We start from the raw sequence: 17220 nt of genomic DNA, 5'->3' as shown, positions 1-17220 counted from the left end.
TCTTTATTATTACAAAATGCATTAACCGCTTCTGCCCTACATATATTTCAGCCATTTTTATGTATTTTATACATTTGAAAACATGGACAACAGGGACATTCTGCACAAACGGTAGTTTCTACTTTTGGTTTATATTGTGATGCCAATACTTTTGTTTACTCATGTAAATGTGGAATACTTCAGTAACAGAGTATTTCTACATTGCGGTATTGATACTTTCACTCAAGTAAAAATGTGAGTACTTCTTCCACCACTGACTGAAACCATCGTTGGTAAGCCAAGGAGTCTGACAGAACCAAGGCCACTCACAATGTGTCATAAAAACACGTCTGTCAGAGATGGTATCGTATGGAGGGATTTTGTGTTCCGGATCAGGTTTTTACCTGGTCCCAAAACTCCTTGTAATGCCATCGACATTCAACATATGGTGAAATAGAGGCTGTATTGTTGGATGCAAACAGTGGTGGATACTATAATGACCAAGTACATTTACTCAAGCACTGTCCTTAAGTGCACTTTTGAGGATTTTTGAGCGGTGGTCACAACGCTCCTATACGTGGCCGTGTGTGTGGGTCTCCGTCCGTCCGTGTCTGTATGTAGCCTAAACTTCGGCACGCTACTAGTCCCGCACCATTTACGCCACCCCCGCAATATATACATCAAAACGTGCGGCTCGGCCGGGAATGGTGTGCTAGTAACTTTCTTTCCGATCCGCCTTACAATGGCGACATAATTGGCAAAAAACGACGCTGAATTGTCCCCATTGACTTATAATGGGACAATGCAAGACATCACATTCAAGTATTTTTCTCTCGCAAAGCATAGGAGCTACAGTTTCAAACCTCGGAGAGGAGATTCATAATGATTTTAAGAATGAATCCAAAAATAATTACATCACTCGGCCTCATGGTGGCGCTATAACGGCCCACTTTGCGTTTTGCCCCGTAACTCTTGAACCGTAGATCGGAAAATTAAAATTATTTTGTCCCTGGATTCCTTGGGTCAAGACGCATCTCCCCATATAGGCCACGCCCATTTGCGCCAGGATAGATTTTCCGCCATCTTGAATTTTCTCCAAAACACACTTTTTGCTCCTTTTCCTACATATTTTCTTCAAATGTCACAAAAATCGGTACACATGATCTATGAGGTGGGTAAACCACCGCTCAGTTCACACGGGTGTGATTTTTTCAATTATCTTACTTCTACTGCACTGCAGCTCAGAGGCAAATATTGTACTTATATTCCATTTCAATTATTTAAGAACTTTAGTTACTGGTTCAGCCCTACTGTATACTTTAGCTATTTGAATACAGCCGATCTCCATGCTCACAACACGTTGCTTTGTGACGCGTATGGTCTTGTAGATCTGCTATATTCAAAGGATTCTGAGATTTGAAATCGTGTGAAATGGGACCTCCTGGATAATGTTGAGTACTTTTACTTTTGGTACTTTAATTACAATTCGATGCCAATACTTTTGTACTCAAGTAAATCTTTAGTACCAAACGTGTACTTGTAGTAGTGCTTCTGTTACTGGATGCAAATAATCTATTCTTCATCTTCCCTGCTCGTGCAAGGCAGGTATGATCTATGTCAGAATCCATGTGCTCGCTCACTCCGGAATCTGCACTTGTCTTTTACTTCATGGGCCTGTAACTACAGAGACCTTGGGCTCAACCACCGAGAATGAACCCATACCAAACAAACTGACACCTTCGCAGATGTTCCTGTCAAGGTGGTTATCACCGTTTCCTCAAACACGCCTAGCCTACATATGACATATTGACACATGGCCAATTCTGTTTACCTTAATGTAATGTTTTACTATATCAACTTTTGAGGGTTTTTGTTTTCTGTCCCAATAACCAACCAGTGACACACCTGTAACTCACTTTCAGGACCCTCCCCATAGCTTCTGTACACAACACACGTCTGTGGCGAGCTATCTCACTGCACAGCAGACAGAGAGAGAGACGGGGGAGCCTCACTCTAGTCTAGTCTGTGCACTCCCAAAGCTCGCAACACTCGTAGCTACTACCGGTTGTCGCTCCGAGGTGGAAAGTCTGGTGACGCGAGGTTAGTTGTCGCTTCCTGAGTCTTGGGACGGTCCGCCTTCGACTCACCCGATTGGACAGATGGGGAAAAGCAGAAGCTGCGTGCGGAATGTATCTGCTCGGTCTGCACGGCACTCCGAAAGATGCATTGACAGAAGCCACTCTCATAGGAAGAATATTAGTGCGGTGTGACCGTGCCCTAAAGGAATCGTTTTTGTCGCATTCCTAAGCCAATCATTTGATGAGCGGCGGAGTCTCTGGTCCCCTATTGACCGATGACCCGATCATCAAATGATTGTCTTTTTTTACATTTCAGACTAGACCTGTCACAATTATTACATAATCGTCTAATCGCAATTATTTGACCTAATCGCAATTATTTTGTCATAATCGTCATAACCGTGAATGTTGAAAAATGTTCATACATTCTCAAACATTTTCATAAATAGTGGAAATAGCAGATCTACAAGTTGTGAGCTTGTAGATCGGCTATTTCCACTATCGATGTTATTTTTTAAGTAGAAAGTTGTCATATATGTCAGTAATTTATTTGTGTGTTTAGGTTATGGGTCACATCTGCCATGTGCAACTTCAAACCCTAAAAGCCAAACAGAAATGCAATTGTCAATGACAAAAATACAATTAAATCGTTAATCACAATTATTTGAGTGACAATTAATCGTCATGTAAAATGTCATATCGTGACAGCCCTATTTCAGACAGCCGACTTTGCAGGGCCTTCTTAACTCCCCAAGAAGTTCAGATGCTCTGTCGTTCTGTCAGATATCACGGCTGCTGCATCTCCATCAATCACTCACAACAATGTAACATTTCACCAAGCGTGAAGAAATATTTTTTATGTTGCGTAAAAATCACCCGTCTTGATGCGTGGCCCCAAGCGCGCAAACCAAACACACGTGTCATTGGTTTTATGGGTGCCGCTTTGAAGATGAGGAAAGCGTCCACATATCACCCATGGAAGGAAGCTGTGCTATACTGCAGTAAGCTGTCCAGATGAAAGGAGCGATCCATTATGGTGATTAATGGCACCGCAGGGAAACATGGGAGAAAGGGACCTTCTGTTTCAGAATCACGTCTTTTTATACAATGACTTCCAGATAGCAGTGGTAGACGAAGGATTCACCTTGTTTTACTTAAGCAAAAGTATCAATACCACAATGTAGAAATACTGTGTTACAATTAAAAGTCTGGGTTTAAAAATGTACTTGAAACCCGGTGTACAAAAGTGTACAAAAGTATTGGCATTAAAAAGTACCAACAGTAAAAGTACTTAAAATGTACACAATTATTTATAAATATCTTTTGAAATTAGCCGATCTACAATAACTAGTTTCGATATTTACTTTTCTTTTTTTCTTTTGGGATTTTATGCCTTTATTGATAGGGTTTGACAGTAGGTTGACAGGAAATGGGGGAGAGAGATGGGGAGTGATATTTAGCGAAGGCCGTCGGATTGGGACTCGAACCCGCAACTAGCTGCCTGGACCGCTGCGCCAGCGGCCCAGGCCAGAAATGTATAGTAAGTGGTTAATGCATGGTTTGTAATAATAATCCAAATGTATAAAGTAACTAGTAGTCTAGTAACTACAGTAGTGGAGTAAAAGTACAATATTTGCTTCTGAGATGTAGTGGAGTAGGAGTACTGGATATGTAAAATACTCCAGTCAAGTAAATATTGGAGTATTTGCACTTGAGTACTTAGTTCCACAACTGCCAGATAGCACATTCGTGGCACAATGTCTGTCTTATTTGCCATTGCCAGCGGATATTAGATTCATCATTCATACTGTAGGCGTTAATTTGTTAAGTTCGCTTTGGCTTACCTTTTTAACTTTGGCCTCCTTGAGCTTCTCCAGCGCGAGTTTAATTTTGTCCGCCTTGATCTGTGCCTCGATCTCCTCCTGAATGAAAGCATATCAATAACAGAGAATGACACGGTGGAATAATAAACGGCGTGCCTGGGAAATATGCATTATTCTTCTGTCATCGTCCAGAGCTCTTCGTTTATCCCATTTAGGCCTAAAATTAGTGGATGCTTTAACTATCAAAAAATAGCAGATATACAAGCTCACAGCGCGGCACCGAGTGCCGCGCTGCGAGCTTGTAGATCTGCTATTTTTGAAATAGTCGTGAAAATGTGTGCAAATCTTTGAATATATGTATTTTCAAAGCGAACGTTTGTAACTCAAACTTTGCCTCTGAGGGGTCCCTGGAACTAAATACCTTGAGATGGGGGTCTACGGCCAAATACCTGTAATTTTGGGGGTCCTTGACATGAAAAAGTTTGAGAACAGCTGATTTAGAGGAAGGATTTAGAAGTCGGGTCAAAGATCGGGTCAAAGATATTCAAAGACTTGCACGCATTTTCACGATTTTTCAAAAATAGCAGATCTACAGTACAAGCTCGCAGCGCGGCACTCGGTGCCGCGCTGTGAGCTTGTATATCTGCTATTTTTCTATAGTTAAAGCATAAAATAATGGTTAAAGTGGTTCAAATCTAACGCGACTCGGGCGCGTTCCAGGTATTTGAGAGTTATACGAATGAGATATAAGATCTGCCCCAGACTTGAGACAAAAAATGACACCCAGACGCACAAAATCATGGCACGGAATGAAAACAAAGACTTTAGTGCTGCTTGGTAAGAGACTTTCGGGTAACTTAAGTCCTTGGCAGGAAAGGTTTAAACGCATTTATAGAGACATAATATCGTCGCTGTCGGAGCATAAACCTCTTATCTCCACATTCTAACTTTGTGTGTGTTTTTGTAAATTAAGATTAAGACATTTAGACCTGGTACACCTTGTTATACCTTTCAAGCTGTGGACGCCTCTTTCATTTTAATCGTTACTACAGTAGTCTATATATCGCAGTTTTCTCTCTGTTCTTTTCTTTCCATATTCTAACTTTGTGTTTTTCGTCAATTAACGCCCTTCTTTATCATACAACAGCGTCACACAAAAGCATCAAAACTAGCAGATGAACCAGCTTGAAACGCGGAGCGACGTACGCGTTTCGAGCTTGTCGATCTGCTACTTTCGCTGTTTTTGAATTTGAATCCCGAAAGGTTTTGGACATATGGGGTTGGACATGTGAGGTTTCCACCTCGCTACGCCGTCTGTCTTATAGATATGAGTGCTGAACACCGTGCAGGTTATATTGTGTTAGTTATAGTGCTATTAATGAAGCTGCAACGCATCTTTAATGATGATGGATCCTTTGCACCTGGTGTTTTCGTCTCACAGGGGATGAGGTCACAACGACTGTTAAAGTAATAATCTCTCCCCCTTCTACTTCTCCTCCGCGCAACAACAGCGCTGCACTGCGCTGCAAATCTCAGCTCCATGCTCCAACCTCCAACCCCTGCATTGATCCCGTTACCGTTTCCTGTGTCTTGCGTGTGTCATGTGCGCGCAAGCGTGTGTGTCGTGTGTGTCCACACAAATATATAGTGGAATGTGAGAAATAGACGTTGTGGGGACCGTTTTACTGGTCCTCACGAGGACTCTCCAAGAATCTTTAATGTTTAAAAAAGATTCTTGGACATATTCAGGTTGGCATTGGGATTAGAGATAGAGTTATACCTGGAATTATACTTAGTGTGTTGGTGTCGCGAACCGAAAAATTGCAGATCTACAAGCCCTCAACGCATCACGCTGTGACAAGTTGTGGGCTTGTAGATTGGCATTTTCTTCGGCATTAGGCTTCCAAAGAAAAAATGGGAACATTTGTAAAAATGGCATTCACACAGTCACCGTTCTAAAATGTTGATGTCCTCACAAGTATAGTAACTCACACGTGCGTGCGTGCGTGCTTGCGTGCGTGCGTACATGCATGTGTGTGTGTGTGTGTGTGTGTGTGTGTGTGTGTATGTTTGATCGGTTCCAGACAAGGTCTCTGCTTCGCCCCATGACGGGCAGTGTGTAACAGATGCCTCTGTTGTGCCTTTTGGCCAGAAACAATTTGGACTTTATAAGAGGAATACCATGATTCTACCAGTTGAAGGGCAGCACACTTTAAAGTAAAGCTACTAATGTTAAATGAGGCCTTTTAATTCCTATGTCATTCAAGAACCAGTCCGTGGCTCTCTGATTGTTTGTTTGATTGATTGATTGATTGAATACTTTGTTAGTCTGAAATGTAAACAGCAGGTGGTACGGTAAAGACTAAAAAGCTAAAAGGACAACCCAAAAAGGCCTGGGGACTTTTGTGTTTCCATTGTCGAATTCAATTAATCAACACATCATAGAAAGTAACACGTTATTATATGTCAGACATCAACAAATACAAACACTGTATGTACAAATGAGTTGGGAACATTACATTTATCTCCCCTTGTTGTCTCCTGATAGAAACCAGTGTTACACATCTTTAATGGATGGTGTCAGGGCATTCCATTGTATAGTCAACTCTCCATTAATTGAATACACAGGACCACAATGGAAACAAGCGGATAGGGCTTTTTTGTGTCGTCTTTTTAGCATCATTGTAAAATCGTACCACTGTGCTATTTGCAAACTGTTAATAAAATATTCAATCAATCAATCAATCATGTTTCCCATGTTTTAACCCATTCAGACCTGAACACAAATCTGCGTCACTTTAGATTTGAACCACTTTAAGCATTATTTTATGTTTGAACTATTAACAAATAGCAGATATACAAGCTCACAGCGCTGCAAGCTTGTTGATTTTTCTTTGAATATTTTTGACCCGATTCTATAAATGTCTTCTAAATCCTTCAATCCTAAATCAGTGGTTCTCAAACTTTTTCATGTCAAAGACCCCCAAAATGACATGTATTTGGCCAGAATGGCCACGGACCCCCATTTAAAAATATGTTGTTCCAGGGACCACCCAGAAGCATATTTGTGTTACAAATGGTTGCTTTTAAAAAGATATAGGCCTATTCAAAGACTTGCAAAAAAATAATAACGATTTAAAAAAATAGCAGATGTGAGCTTGTATATCTGCTATTTTTCAATAGTTAAAGCATTAAATAATGCTAGGCCTAAATGTTGTTGTTGTTTTTTTAATTGGGGCACTACCAGGCGAGGACTGACCTTTGAGGGTTTGCTGTGCTGAGGAGGCGGAGGCGGCGACAGCGAGGCGGCGGGCGACGACGGAACGGGGCCGGCGCCGACGTCACCGCCGACGCTCTCGGGCAGCAACGCGGTGGAGGAGGAGGAGCAGGAAGCCAGAGAACGGGTGGAGTAGGCGGCGCTCAGGCCCTGCGGCGCCGGCGGCAGCAGGTCTGGGGGGCCGGGTGGTGGCGGTGGTGGGGGCGTGGCCTCCTCCCTCCGAGCGTCGAGCTCCGCCGTCAGCTTCTCCTCGGTGGCGTTGAGGTCGGCCACCAGGTCGGCCATGAGGGCGTCCAGGTCGGTGTCCTCCATCTCGTTGAGCTTTGACTCTGCGTGGGGTTCAGGGGAGAAGGAGAAGCATTAGGAAACCGTAAACGTGGTGTAAAGTAGGGCATTCACCAAATATTCGAATATTCGAATATCAAAGTCACTATTCGACGTTGTTCACCGAAGTCGAATATTTGCTTCTTCTTTTTTTGGTCAATGCATGCCCCTGGTGGATGAATTTGTTAATGCTCTATACCAGGGGTTCTCAAACCTTTTTAGGCTGTGACACCCAAAATAAACATATTTGAACTGGGGACACCCACCCTGACAAGCACTTGGAATTGTAGGTATTACATTTAATGTGACTCGGTTCCGCAGATAGATATTGTGAAAATACATGCTCACTGAGCATGTAGATCGGCTATTTTCACAATGTTCGCCTCTTGCTTACTTAATATTTGACAGTTTGGACAGTCCTGTCGAATATTCGACTATTCTAATACTTTGAGGTCGAATAATTAGAATACTAAAAATCACTATTCATGAATGCCCTAGTGTAAAGCAGTGGTTCTCAACCTGTGGGTCAGATTCTTTTGAAGACAAATTAAACATTAGAGGCAGAGGCATTGTGATCATGTAGTCTGTAGATCTGCTATTTTCAAAATAGAACTGTGTTATACAAAATGTAGTGCCTCAACTCTTAGTGCTCGTCAGGGTGTGGGGGGTCCCCAGTTAAAAAACGATCATTTAGTTATACTTTACTAGTGTAAAGTATAACTAAGAACATGTACTCAAATACTTTACTTAAAGCAAGTAGTCCAAAATATTACTTATTTTCTATCAATTACACACCCAATGAAGCCTTGAATTCATGGAAAATGTACCCCTATTTATTCTGACCCAAATGCATTTGGGTCCCCATTCAAGGCCTTGTATTTGGGTCCCCATCCAGGGCCATGCATTTGGGTCCCCATCCAGGGCCATGCATTTGGGTCCCCATCCAGGGCCATGCATTTGGGTCCCCATCCAGGGCCATGCATTTGGGTCCCCATCCAGGGCCATGCATTTGGGTCCCCATCCAGAATCAACGGGGGTACATTTACTATAATACATTTTTTGTCGTAGGAATGCGACAAATACAAAAAAATATTATTGAACTCAAGTCTCCATGGCGTGACTAATCAATAGAAAAAAAGTCATTTTGGGGGTGAATTACTCCTTTAACCCTAACCTCAGTAAAACTAACGCTGGTGAATGCTAACCTGCCGACGCTGGTGAATGCTAACCTGGCGAATGTTAACCTGGTCGATCGGACTATTGAGAGGTGGGACTTATGATCAGTCCCCAGTCAGGATAGGCCGTTTGGGGAGTGAGAGAGTGTCGACAGACACGTTGTTGACCTTTGCTAGAAGACATCAGAACACATCAGTGATGCCCGGGCTTTACAGCCCATGACAGTCACATGAGGTTAACTGTGAATAATTAGCTGGTAAAAGCGGCGATTTCTCTCTTTTTTTTCCTCCTTCCTGAAATTAGAAGCTGAACAGTAGCCAGATACACTACAAAGGTGAAACTTTTTCTACCCTTTTTCTACAAGGACATATACCCAATTTTCTCTCCCTATGATCATAATCATTGTAATTTTCTGGATAATTGACTCACTAAACACATCCCCCAGAGGCACACACTGGCGCTTTGAAGTAATAGCCATCATGCCAGAGCTAAACAACCACTGTTAGCCTCAGAGGTATGTCCAACACATATTGTAGAAGTGTTAAAGGTGGTGTTTTCCATGCCTATTAGTAACTTTGGGCTTCATTTTCTGCAAAGTTTCTGGTAAATATCGGTACTAGGTTGTGGTTGTTGGGGCTTTGGGCGTTTCTAAAGTGTATTTGCTTATTTGGGCTTGAACTTCCAATTGTTTTGATTCTTGTTCAAACCAGTGGTTCTCAAACATTTTCATATCAAGGACCCCCAAGTAGATCAATTTGTATTTGTCCACGGACCCCTATCCGAAATTAAATTCGACAGACAATATCATTTGTGCTGGGGGAACCCGTAACAGATTTGTGTTTTGAGTGCTGTTTGAAAATAACCAATGCATATAGGTTTGAAGTGCTCTTGGCCTGTAGGTCGCTATACTTTTGGGCTTGTTTTCATAAACCAGGTTGCTTATTTCTCTGCCTCTGAGCTATGTCCAACACTACACACAGACAGAAGTGTTAAGGGGAGGTGGATAAAGTCACCATTCAGGTCTGTGATGGAGCCAACTTGTTGTTTCTTGAAGGAGGAGCTGGAGGTGAAGCCGGCAGAGAAGCTGACGTCTTCTTTCTTGATGGAGGGAGATGCCGGGGCCCCTGTCTGCGCATCCTCCAGACTCTGCAGGCGGGGGTTAAAAGAATGGGAACAAGGGACTGTGTATTAACACAATTTTCAGTAGACAGGAGTAAAAAAAACAAGCCACAGGGTCTCCGTCTTAATCTACAGCACATTAACACATGGGAAGCCAAGGTTTCTAACATTTCTAGCTGTTGCTGCTGCCATCGCTCACTTACGCTTTAATTTTGAAGAGCCTCAGAAGCTTCATGCGCGTGCACGTGAGTGTCCACTGACGATTGAGGAGGATAATCCATTTGTTTACAAACGCTCGCGAAACTAAAATCCAAACCGGGGCCGACCATCGCGGTAAAGTGTCGCTGTGAAAACAGGCAGATCTCTGCTTCCCTGGCGTTCTTTGCACCTTATTGTGGGCTCGCCAGTACCTGGCGAGCACACTTTAGATATTGTCATTATTTATTTATTTATTTATCTAGTAAGTAGACGGGATTTTCGGTTCCTTTCTACTCCTACATACTTAGTGAGAAAATGAAAATAAAAACATCAATGTGTTCAGCTTACTGTGGCGACGCGTGCTATTACTTTTTACAGCAATCGGCCAAATGGTGGCGCTGCAGGAAGCCTTCGAAAGTGCGAACTTTGAACAGGTATAGCTCATGCTGTGTTATACATACAGCCATGAAACCTGTATACACTTATGCGTCTCCTCATGCCGAACAACTTTTACCCTCTAACTTTTGACCTCTGACCTTTAGGTCTCCCACAATTCGGAATAATATGAAAAACAGTAAAAATCTATCTCCTCCTGGGTTTTTTTTGTTACGCGCACGAAACTTTTTTCACATGAACTTTGGACCAATACGGTGAGATTGATCAACCAGATTTTTTTTAAAGTGAAATATAATTTTTTAATAATTCAATCAATATTGCGGTTTTATGCAAATTATTCTTCGGTCTCTAAATCATACATGCAAAGTTACACGTTCATGGCATTTGGCAAAGATGTAGAGGGTTAGTCAAAGTATCACTGAAACCAATTTTATTCCAATCGGCCAAAGGGGGGCGCTATACGAAGCGTTTGAAAATTCAAACTTCAAACGGGCATAAGTCATGACTCGTTTCATTTGAAGACATGCAACTTGTTACACGCGTGCTTTGACTCGAGCGGAAGACATCTGTGTCGTTTTTAAGTAAGCTCCGCCCTTCGATTTTCCGCCATTTTGAGCAGTTTGTAAAACGCGTAAACCCGCTTTTATTCTGGAATTTTCACGTCACGTGCACAAAACTTTTTTTACGTGAACTTTGGACCAATATCTAAAGATCTGTCCGATCGGATTTCTTTAAAATTGAAACATGCTTTTTTAAATAAGTCAATGAATATTGCATTTTTATGCAAATTATTCTTCTGCCTCTAAATCATACATACAACGTAGCATGTTCATGGCATTTGGCAAAGATGTAGAGTGTTATTCCAAATATCACTAAAACCAATCATACCCCAATTGGCCAAAGGGGGGCGCTATATCATTTTGAGCAGTTTGTGAAACGCTTAAAACCGTTTTTATTCTAGGATTTCTTTTTAGCAATTTGCATGAAACATTCTACACGCAATCTAAGGACCTTTATTTAACATGCCTATGAAGTGCATACAATAAAATAATAAAATAATAATAATAAATATAGCTGCAAGCAGCGATAAAGTGGCCAAAGCCAAAAACACCTCAAATCATGAACACAGCCTGGGATGTGCGTGAAATCTTGCAAGCACATTCCCAATAGGTCAAGGAACAGATACCACCCTTCTATCATTGGCCTGTTATAGCGCCACCAGCGGGTCAACTTTTGCATAACATTTTTGGAAAAAATGGACCAATCTTTGACGTCAGTAACGTCAAAGAGAGCACTGCCTGCGATCTTGACATTTTGTACTTTTATAGCCATTGTTTTCTGGCTAGAAGCGAGCCCACAATTGTTTCGAAGGAACAATATTTTTCTAGTTCATAGATAAAGCCCTTTTTATGTTTCAGCATAGAATAGAAATCAATGCAGCCTAGACCATCCATTTGTCTCTCTGCGAGCCACATTATGACGTATGGACCAGGGTCTTTCACAGACAACACAACATGCGCAGCAGCACGCTGCACAGTTAACCCTTTGTCTCGTTCCTGAACGAGACCTCCAGTGGCCTTATCTCGTTACTGAACGAGTTTGGCCCCTTGGGTGTTAAGAGTGTTTGGAGTGAGTCATTTTAACGCCTACTCATACGTTTGTGTACTATGCACCCTAGAGTGTTTTTAAGTTTCGATTCGGTATTTATTTACTGTATTTGATATTAATTTGATCAGACACACCCCTTCCCTATACAAACCCCATTTTAACCATGTTAGATTCATTGAAAACACCCGTCCTTGGTTCTGGTGACTGATATTATCCTTCTAATCCTTCTTTTTCCAATTTCCAAAGAAATTATAAAAAGATGTTTAAAAAGCAGCACGGCCCCCCTGAGCCAGAGGCCAGTCACCAGAACCAAGGACAGGTGTTTCAGTGAATCTAACATGGTTAAAATGGAGTTTGAACAATGGGTTTGTCTGATGAAATGAATATCAAATATCTAAATACTGAATCAATCAACTTCAAAACTGCCCGGGGTGCTCACAAAAGCCCGAGTAGACGTCAAAAACTACCCAAAACATGTGAAATGGCCCTTTAAGAGAGCATAATGTTTATCTCACGTCTGTTTTTCCACCGTTTTACTCATAAATGTGCATCTTTGTTTAATCTAAGCAAACTCTACAGTACGTCTTAAATGTTTTAAAATGCCTTGTGACTTTGAGGAGAACATCAAAGGGATCAGCGGGGCTTTTCACAGGGGGGGAAAGGTGCAATGTCTGGCTAGCTTATGAACTGACCTTTTGACCTCATGGCTTTAAAGCAGGAGTAATTTATGCTTGCTAGATTGCCCACTAGGCCCAAGTGTTACTCCCCACTGGGGCGCGTTATGTGGCTTGCCGATCCGGAGTGTCTGGTTAATTGATGGCGGATTTTAGTTTTACTGTTGGCATGTGTCTCGGAGAGGTTTGCAGTATTACTGCAGATTTGAGAGGTTATGGATCCACGTCTCTGGAGAAGAAACCCACCTGTGTAAGGAGATCCATCTCCCCCAGCAGGTCGCTGAACATGGCGTCTATGTCATCCATCTGGTGAAGACAACAGACAGAAGAGTCAGAAACTGTGTCAAAAACAATGTGTAAATCAGGGGTTTTCAAAGTGGGTGACGGGGCACCCTGGGGTGCCGCGGCGGCAGTCCAGGGGTGCCGCGGGATCATTTGATAATAATTGGAATTTATTTAAAAAAAAAAAAAAAAAATGTAGTCTCATTTTAAACTTGAAGTAGCCTACAAAGTTATTTTCAGTCAGTTCTAACCAAAATGACTCGCAACATAATCACTAAAATATCATCACTGTCGGGCAGAAACCTTGTATCTCCAAGTTTCAAATGTGTACGTCTTTTGGTAAAGCAAAGCCCTGCTTCATCATACAAGACTGTCGCACAAAACTAGTGAAAACAGCCGATCTACAAGCACACCACGCCTCGCGATGATAAATACAAAACGAACGGTTTTGGACATATAAGGTTTCCACCCGACAACGACGATATGTTATAAATATAAGGTGCTGGGAGTGAAAATTATAATGTAGGGGTGCCTCGGATTTAGAAAAATATTCATGGGGTGCCCTGAGACAAAAAAGTTTGGGAACCCCTGGTGTAGACTGTGAAACTGTCAGCATGTTTTAACAAAGCTCAGACTAGCCAATGCAACATCTTAACCACCAAAGAGATATTCTCCCATTCTTGTCACCAGGAAGAGGCTCTGGGCCAGTACTGCTACCTACAGTACATTAACACTGACTATATAGCTCGAGGAGCCGTTCAATGGAGTTGAGAGGTTTTCCCTATTACTTTCAAGGGGGTGACATCACGTTCTCTTTCTTGATTGACGGAAATAGTTCAATCAAATATCCATCGATCGTGGGAAGACACTAGAAAGTGAAACCTCCATTTGAGCAGGCCCAAATCAAATGTACTGTAAATTGGTTCTCAAACCATGGTTTTCATGCCAAGGATCTACAAATTGATATGCATTTGGCCACAGACTCCACATCACGTTGTGAGCTTGTAGATCGGCTATTTTTGAATAGCCAAAGTATTAAAATAGGAACTGGTTAAACGGATAGTGATTGTGATGTTATATTAACTCATTTTGCAGATGACCCACTGGAAGCCCCTTCAAGGAGGACCCCTGGGGGTCCCCACGTAACATTAAGACTTCTATTTGATTTGTCATTATTGCTTAGTTTTGTGAGAAACTCACAAGGCTGCTTAACCGCAGTGAAGTAGTTTGTAATGTGGCGTTCGATATTCAAACACATTCTTATCTCTTAAGCATTTGCACATGGACCTGGAAAAAAAACGATTCCATTTTTTGTATTGTAGTTGTAAACAGTTGTGGAAGAAGTATTGACATGTTTTACTATTTAAGTAAAAGTATCAATACCACAGTGTAGATATACTCTGGTACAAGTATAAGGCTGGTACTCAAAAATGTACTTGAGTAAAAGTACAAAAGCAGTGGCATCAAAATATAAGTACCAAAAGTAAAAGTACTCATTATGCAGAATGTCCCATTTCACAAGTTCAATATTTATGACAAATATTTCGAAAATAGCAGATCTCCAAGCTCACAACGCATCGCAATAATATTCAGCATGTTCAAGTAAATACCGGCACTATCTAAAGATATCAAATAATTGTAGTCGAGTAAAAGTATAACCTCTGAGATGTAGTGGAGTAGAACTAAAAGTATGGAAAATTGGAAATACACCAGTAAAGTAAAAAAAAAAAAAAACCTCAACATAATTGTAATTGCCTGCAGAATTCGAGTGAATGTACTCAGTTACTTTACACCACTGGTAATCAGGCACGTGCACACATAGACATCAAAGGGGGCTTGAGCCCCTGCCCTTTTACCCGCCTGTAAAAAGTGCCCAAACTCTCCTGAACTTAATGCAGCATCTTATGTTGAAAGAATTGCCCTCTCTGTGTAGAATGCTGTACACCACGGCCACATTGCCTTTTTTATGCTTAGTTTAGTATCAAGTACGCGCAACGCGTTGTGAGCTTGGAGGTCTGCTATTTTCAATATCTTCGCCAAAAGGCCCTTTTAGAAATGTCAGCCCCTGCCTCTCTAACATTCTCTGCACGTCCCTGCTGGTAATAAACGTAGCCCCAAGCCACAAACATCTTGCATAACATCTCTCCAACCCCAGGCAGAAGAGAGAGACAAGTTTGGTATGCATCATCATATCGTCACAACTTGTCTTGCCTGCAGGCGTGGGCCGCTCAACTTTAGAGAACTGGGAGGATTTTGTGGGAAGAACCACACATTAACAATCTCTCAATCCCTGTTTCACATCCATTCGCTTTTTGACCAATGAGGAGCATCATACTCGCGATACAATATTTACAGCCACAGCGGTGTCTAGAACAGGCTAATTAGGCAGACAGACAGAATGTACACAATTTCTCAGCATAATCGTTAGATCTTAGGAACACTGTTACGAACGTTTCGGGGCAATGAGCTAAGAATCTCAGCATACGGGGAAACCCATAGTGTCAAGCGCAACGTTAGGCATTTTGGCCCATACATGGAGAACCTCAATAGATCCACCTTCCCAAAGGATTAGACAGGGCTAGGCATCGAAAGAGTCTCGCTAAGACCCTCTCAAGAGGCTTGCAGGTTAAGAAGGAACCAACGTCGGAACTTCGGGAAAGAGCTCTATTTCAAACACTAATGCTTGAGGTGATTAGCAGTGGTGTAAAGTAAAGTAGAGTTAGTTGTACTTTACTTGAGTATTTGGGGGGGACTTGACATCAAAAACATTCTAAGATAGGTGGGGTTGGCGATAGGGCCTTTCTGTGTGGAGTTTGCATGTTCTCCCCGTATCTCCTTGGGCATATGCCCTCACACAAAAACATGCAGTAGTCCTGGTTTCTATACTACCTCCCCCTAGCCAGCCGGGTGCTCCCCAATGTCCCCTGGCGCGGCAGGGGGAGAGCGGAAACCAGGACTACAGGTTAGGTAGTCACCGGGTGAGAAAAATGGGTTGCAAAAACCGTGGGATAAAAATATATATTAAAAAAAAAACCTTCTAAGAACCACTGGCATACAGTATAGCACGGTAAATAGGCGGTAAATAGGCTCAAGTCCTTTCTCCATCAACAGCGGTGGTTGACACTAAGGGCCGATGCATACTCCACTTTTTGAGCTGAATTTATTTCGGTTTGGCTTGGGGAGTCACAAAATCTTGGCAGCACCAAACAGCTGAATTAATGACGGTAAATATTGTAGTTTAGACTGAGCCGTACCGTCTCAGAAGCACTTGCCCGTTGGGCTAGTACAGGTCACGTTCTACCTGCCCAAAGGTCATGCCCACTTGCCCGAAAAGTAAATTGTCAAAGTGATAGATATAAAAAAAAGTATAAAATGATAGATAACATTTTAATTACCGTTCAATTTAACACTGTTTTTGTACTTGCAATAAAAAATGTCATACCTCAATTGTTATGCCAAATACCTTCTAATAGCTATGAATATGACTAAGTGTAGCAACAGTGAAAACAGCACATTATAGCTCAACAGTGCTCTTATTTTACATTCCACAGAGCAGAAGACTCTTGTGTTGTGTTTGTAGACGGTTGCGTCCCCTCTCAAACTCCACCTGCCCGGAAGTTTAATTTACCTGCCAGGGGCAAGTGTCAACGCCTGCACAGTAATAGATATTAGTTGAAACTCTTCAGAGAAACTTTAGAGCAAGCATTTAAACAGAAGAATCATCAGTGCTGCTAATTTGCATTCACACCAGACATGATAAAATGTCTGGATATTATTTCGCGTCATGTCCTGTGTGAGAATACCCATCTGGTGTTTACACTCACTGAGGCACTGCCTACACAGTAGGCAGCAGGCACTAGCGGTTCATGGTTTGCTCAAGAGCACATGGTGGAACATGTGACAGACCGTGACCCCCCAAAATAATTATACAATATTACACAAGAGGGTACCATGGTTATTGGCACGCCAGCCTTGCTGCAGGAACGAGCCGACAGGTGGGCTCCGTAGGCAGGGCTGAAGTACCAATAACCACGGTAATGCACGAGTCAGCACGACCCTTGAGTGTAATATTGCGATTATGCAACAGTTACCCTTAAAAAAAATGTCAACTTCATTTAATTGTAATCAAGGTATTCAATTTTTAATGCTAGATTTCGGCACTATGTCCCTGAACTTCCCTTGAAAACTGCTAGCGTAGCCGCTTAGCACACTGCTGGGACAGGGGAAATTCTCGCTATCTCTACGTGTCATTATTTCGACTAAGGGTTAGGGTTAGGGTATGCTTT

At 42.1% G+C, this 17220-nt stretch overlaps 1 protein-coding gene across 1 annotated transcript in view; it reads right to left on the bottom strand.

Moving 5' to 3' along the window:
• The window catches only part of apbb1ip (amyloid beta (A4) precursor protein-binding, family B, member 1 interacting protein), a gene marked incomplete at its 3' end in the record, with an annotated part of 59768 nt that overhangs the window by 28246 nt on the left and 14302 nt on the right, over positions 1 to 17220 (bottom strand). Inside the window, 4 exon segments of the mRNA XM_080751688.1 lie at positions 3902 to 3979; positions 7140 to 7486; positions 9671 to 9803; positions 12899 to 12958. Of these exon segments, the coding sequence (XP_080607814.1) occupies positions 3902 to 3979; positions 7140 to 7486; positions 9671 to 9803; positions 12899 to 12958 (618 nt within the window).

Source organism: Nannobrachium achirus (assembly GCF_963921795.1).
Source record: "Nannobrachium achirus genome assembly, chromosome: 21".
NCBI lineage: Eukaryota > Metazoa > Chordata > Actinopteri > Myctophiformes > Myctophidae > Nannobrachium > Nannobrachium achirus.
Note: the sequence above shows the minus strand (reverse complement) of the source record. Positions and strands in the feature narration are given on the sequence as shown.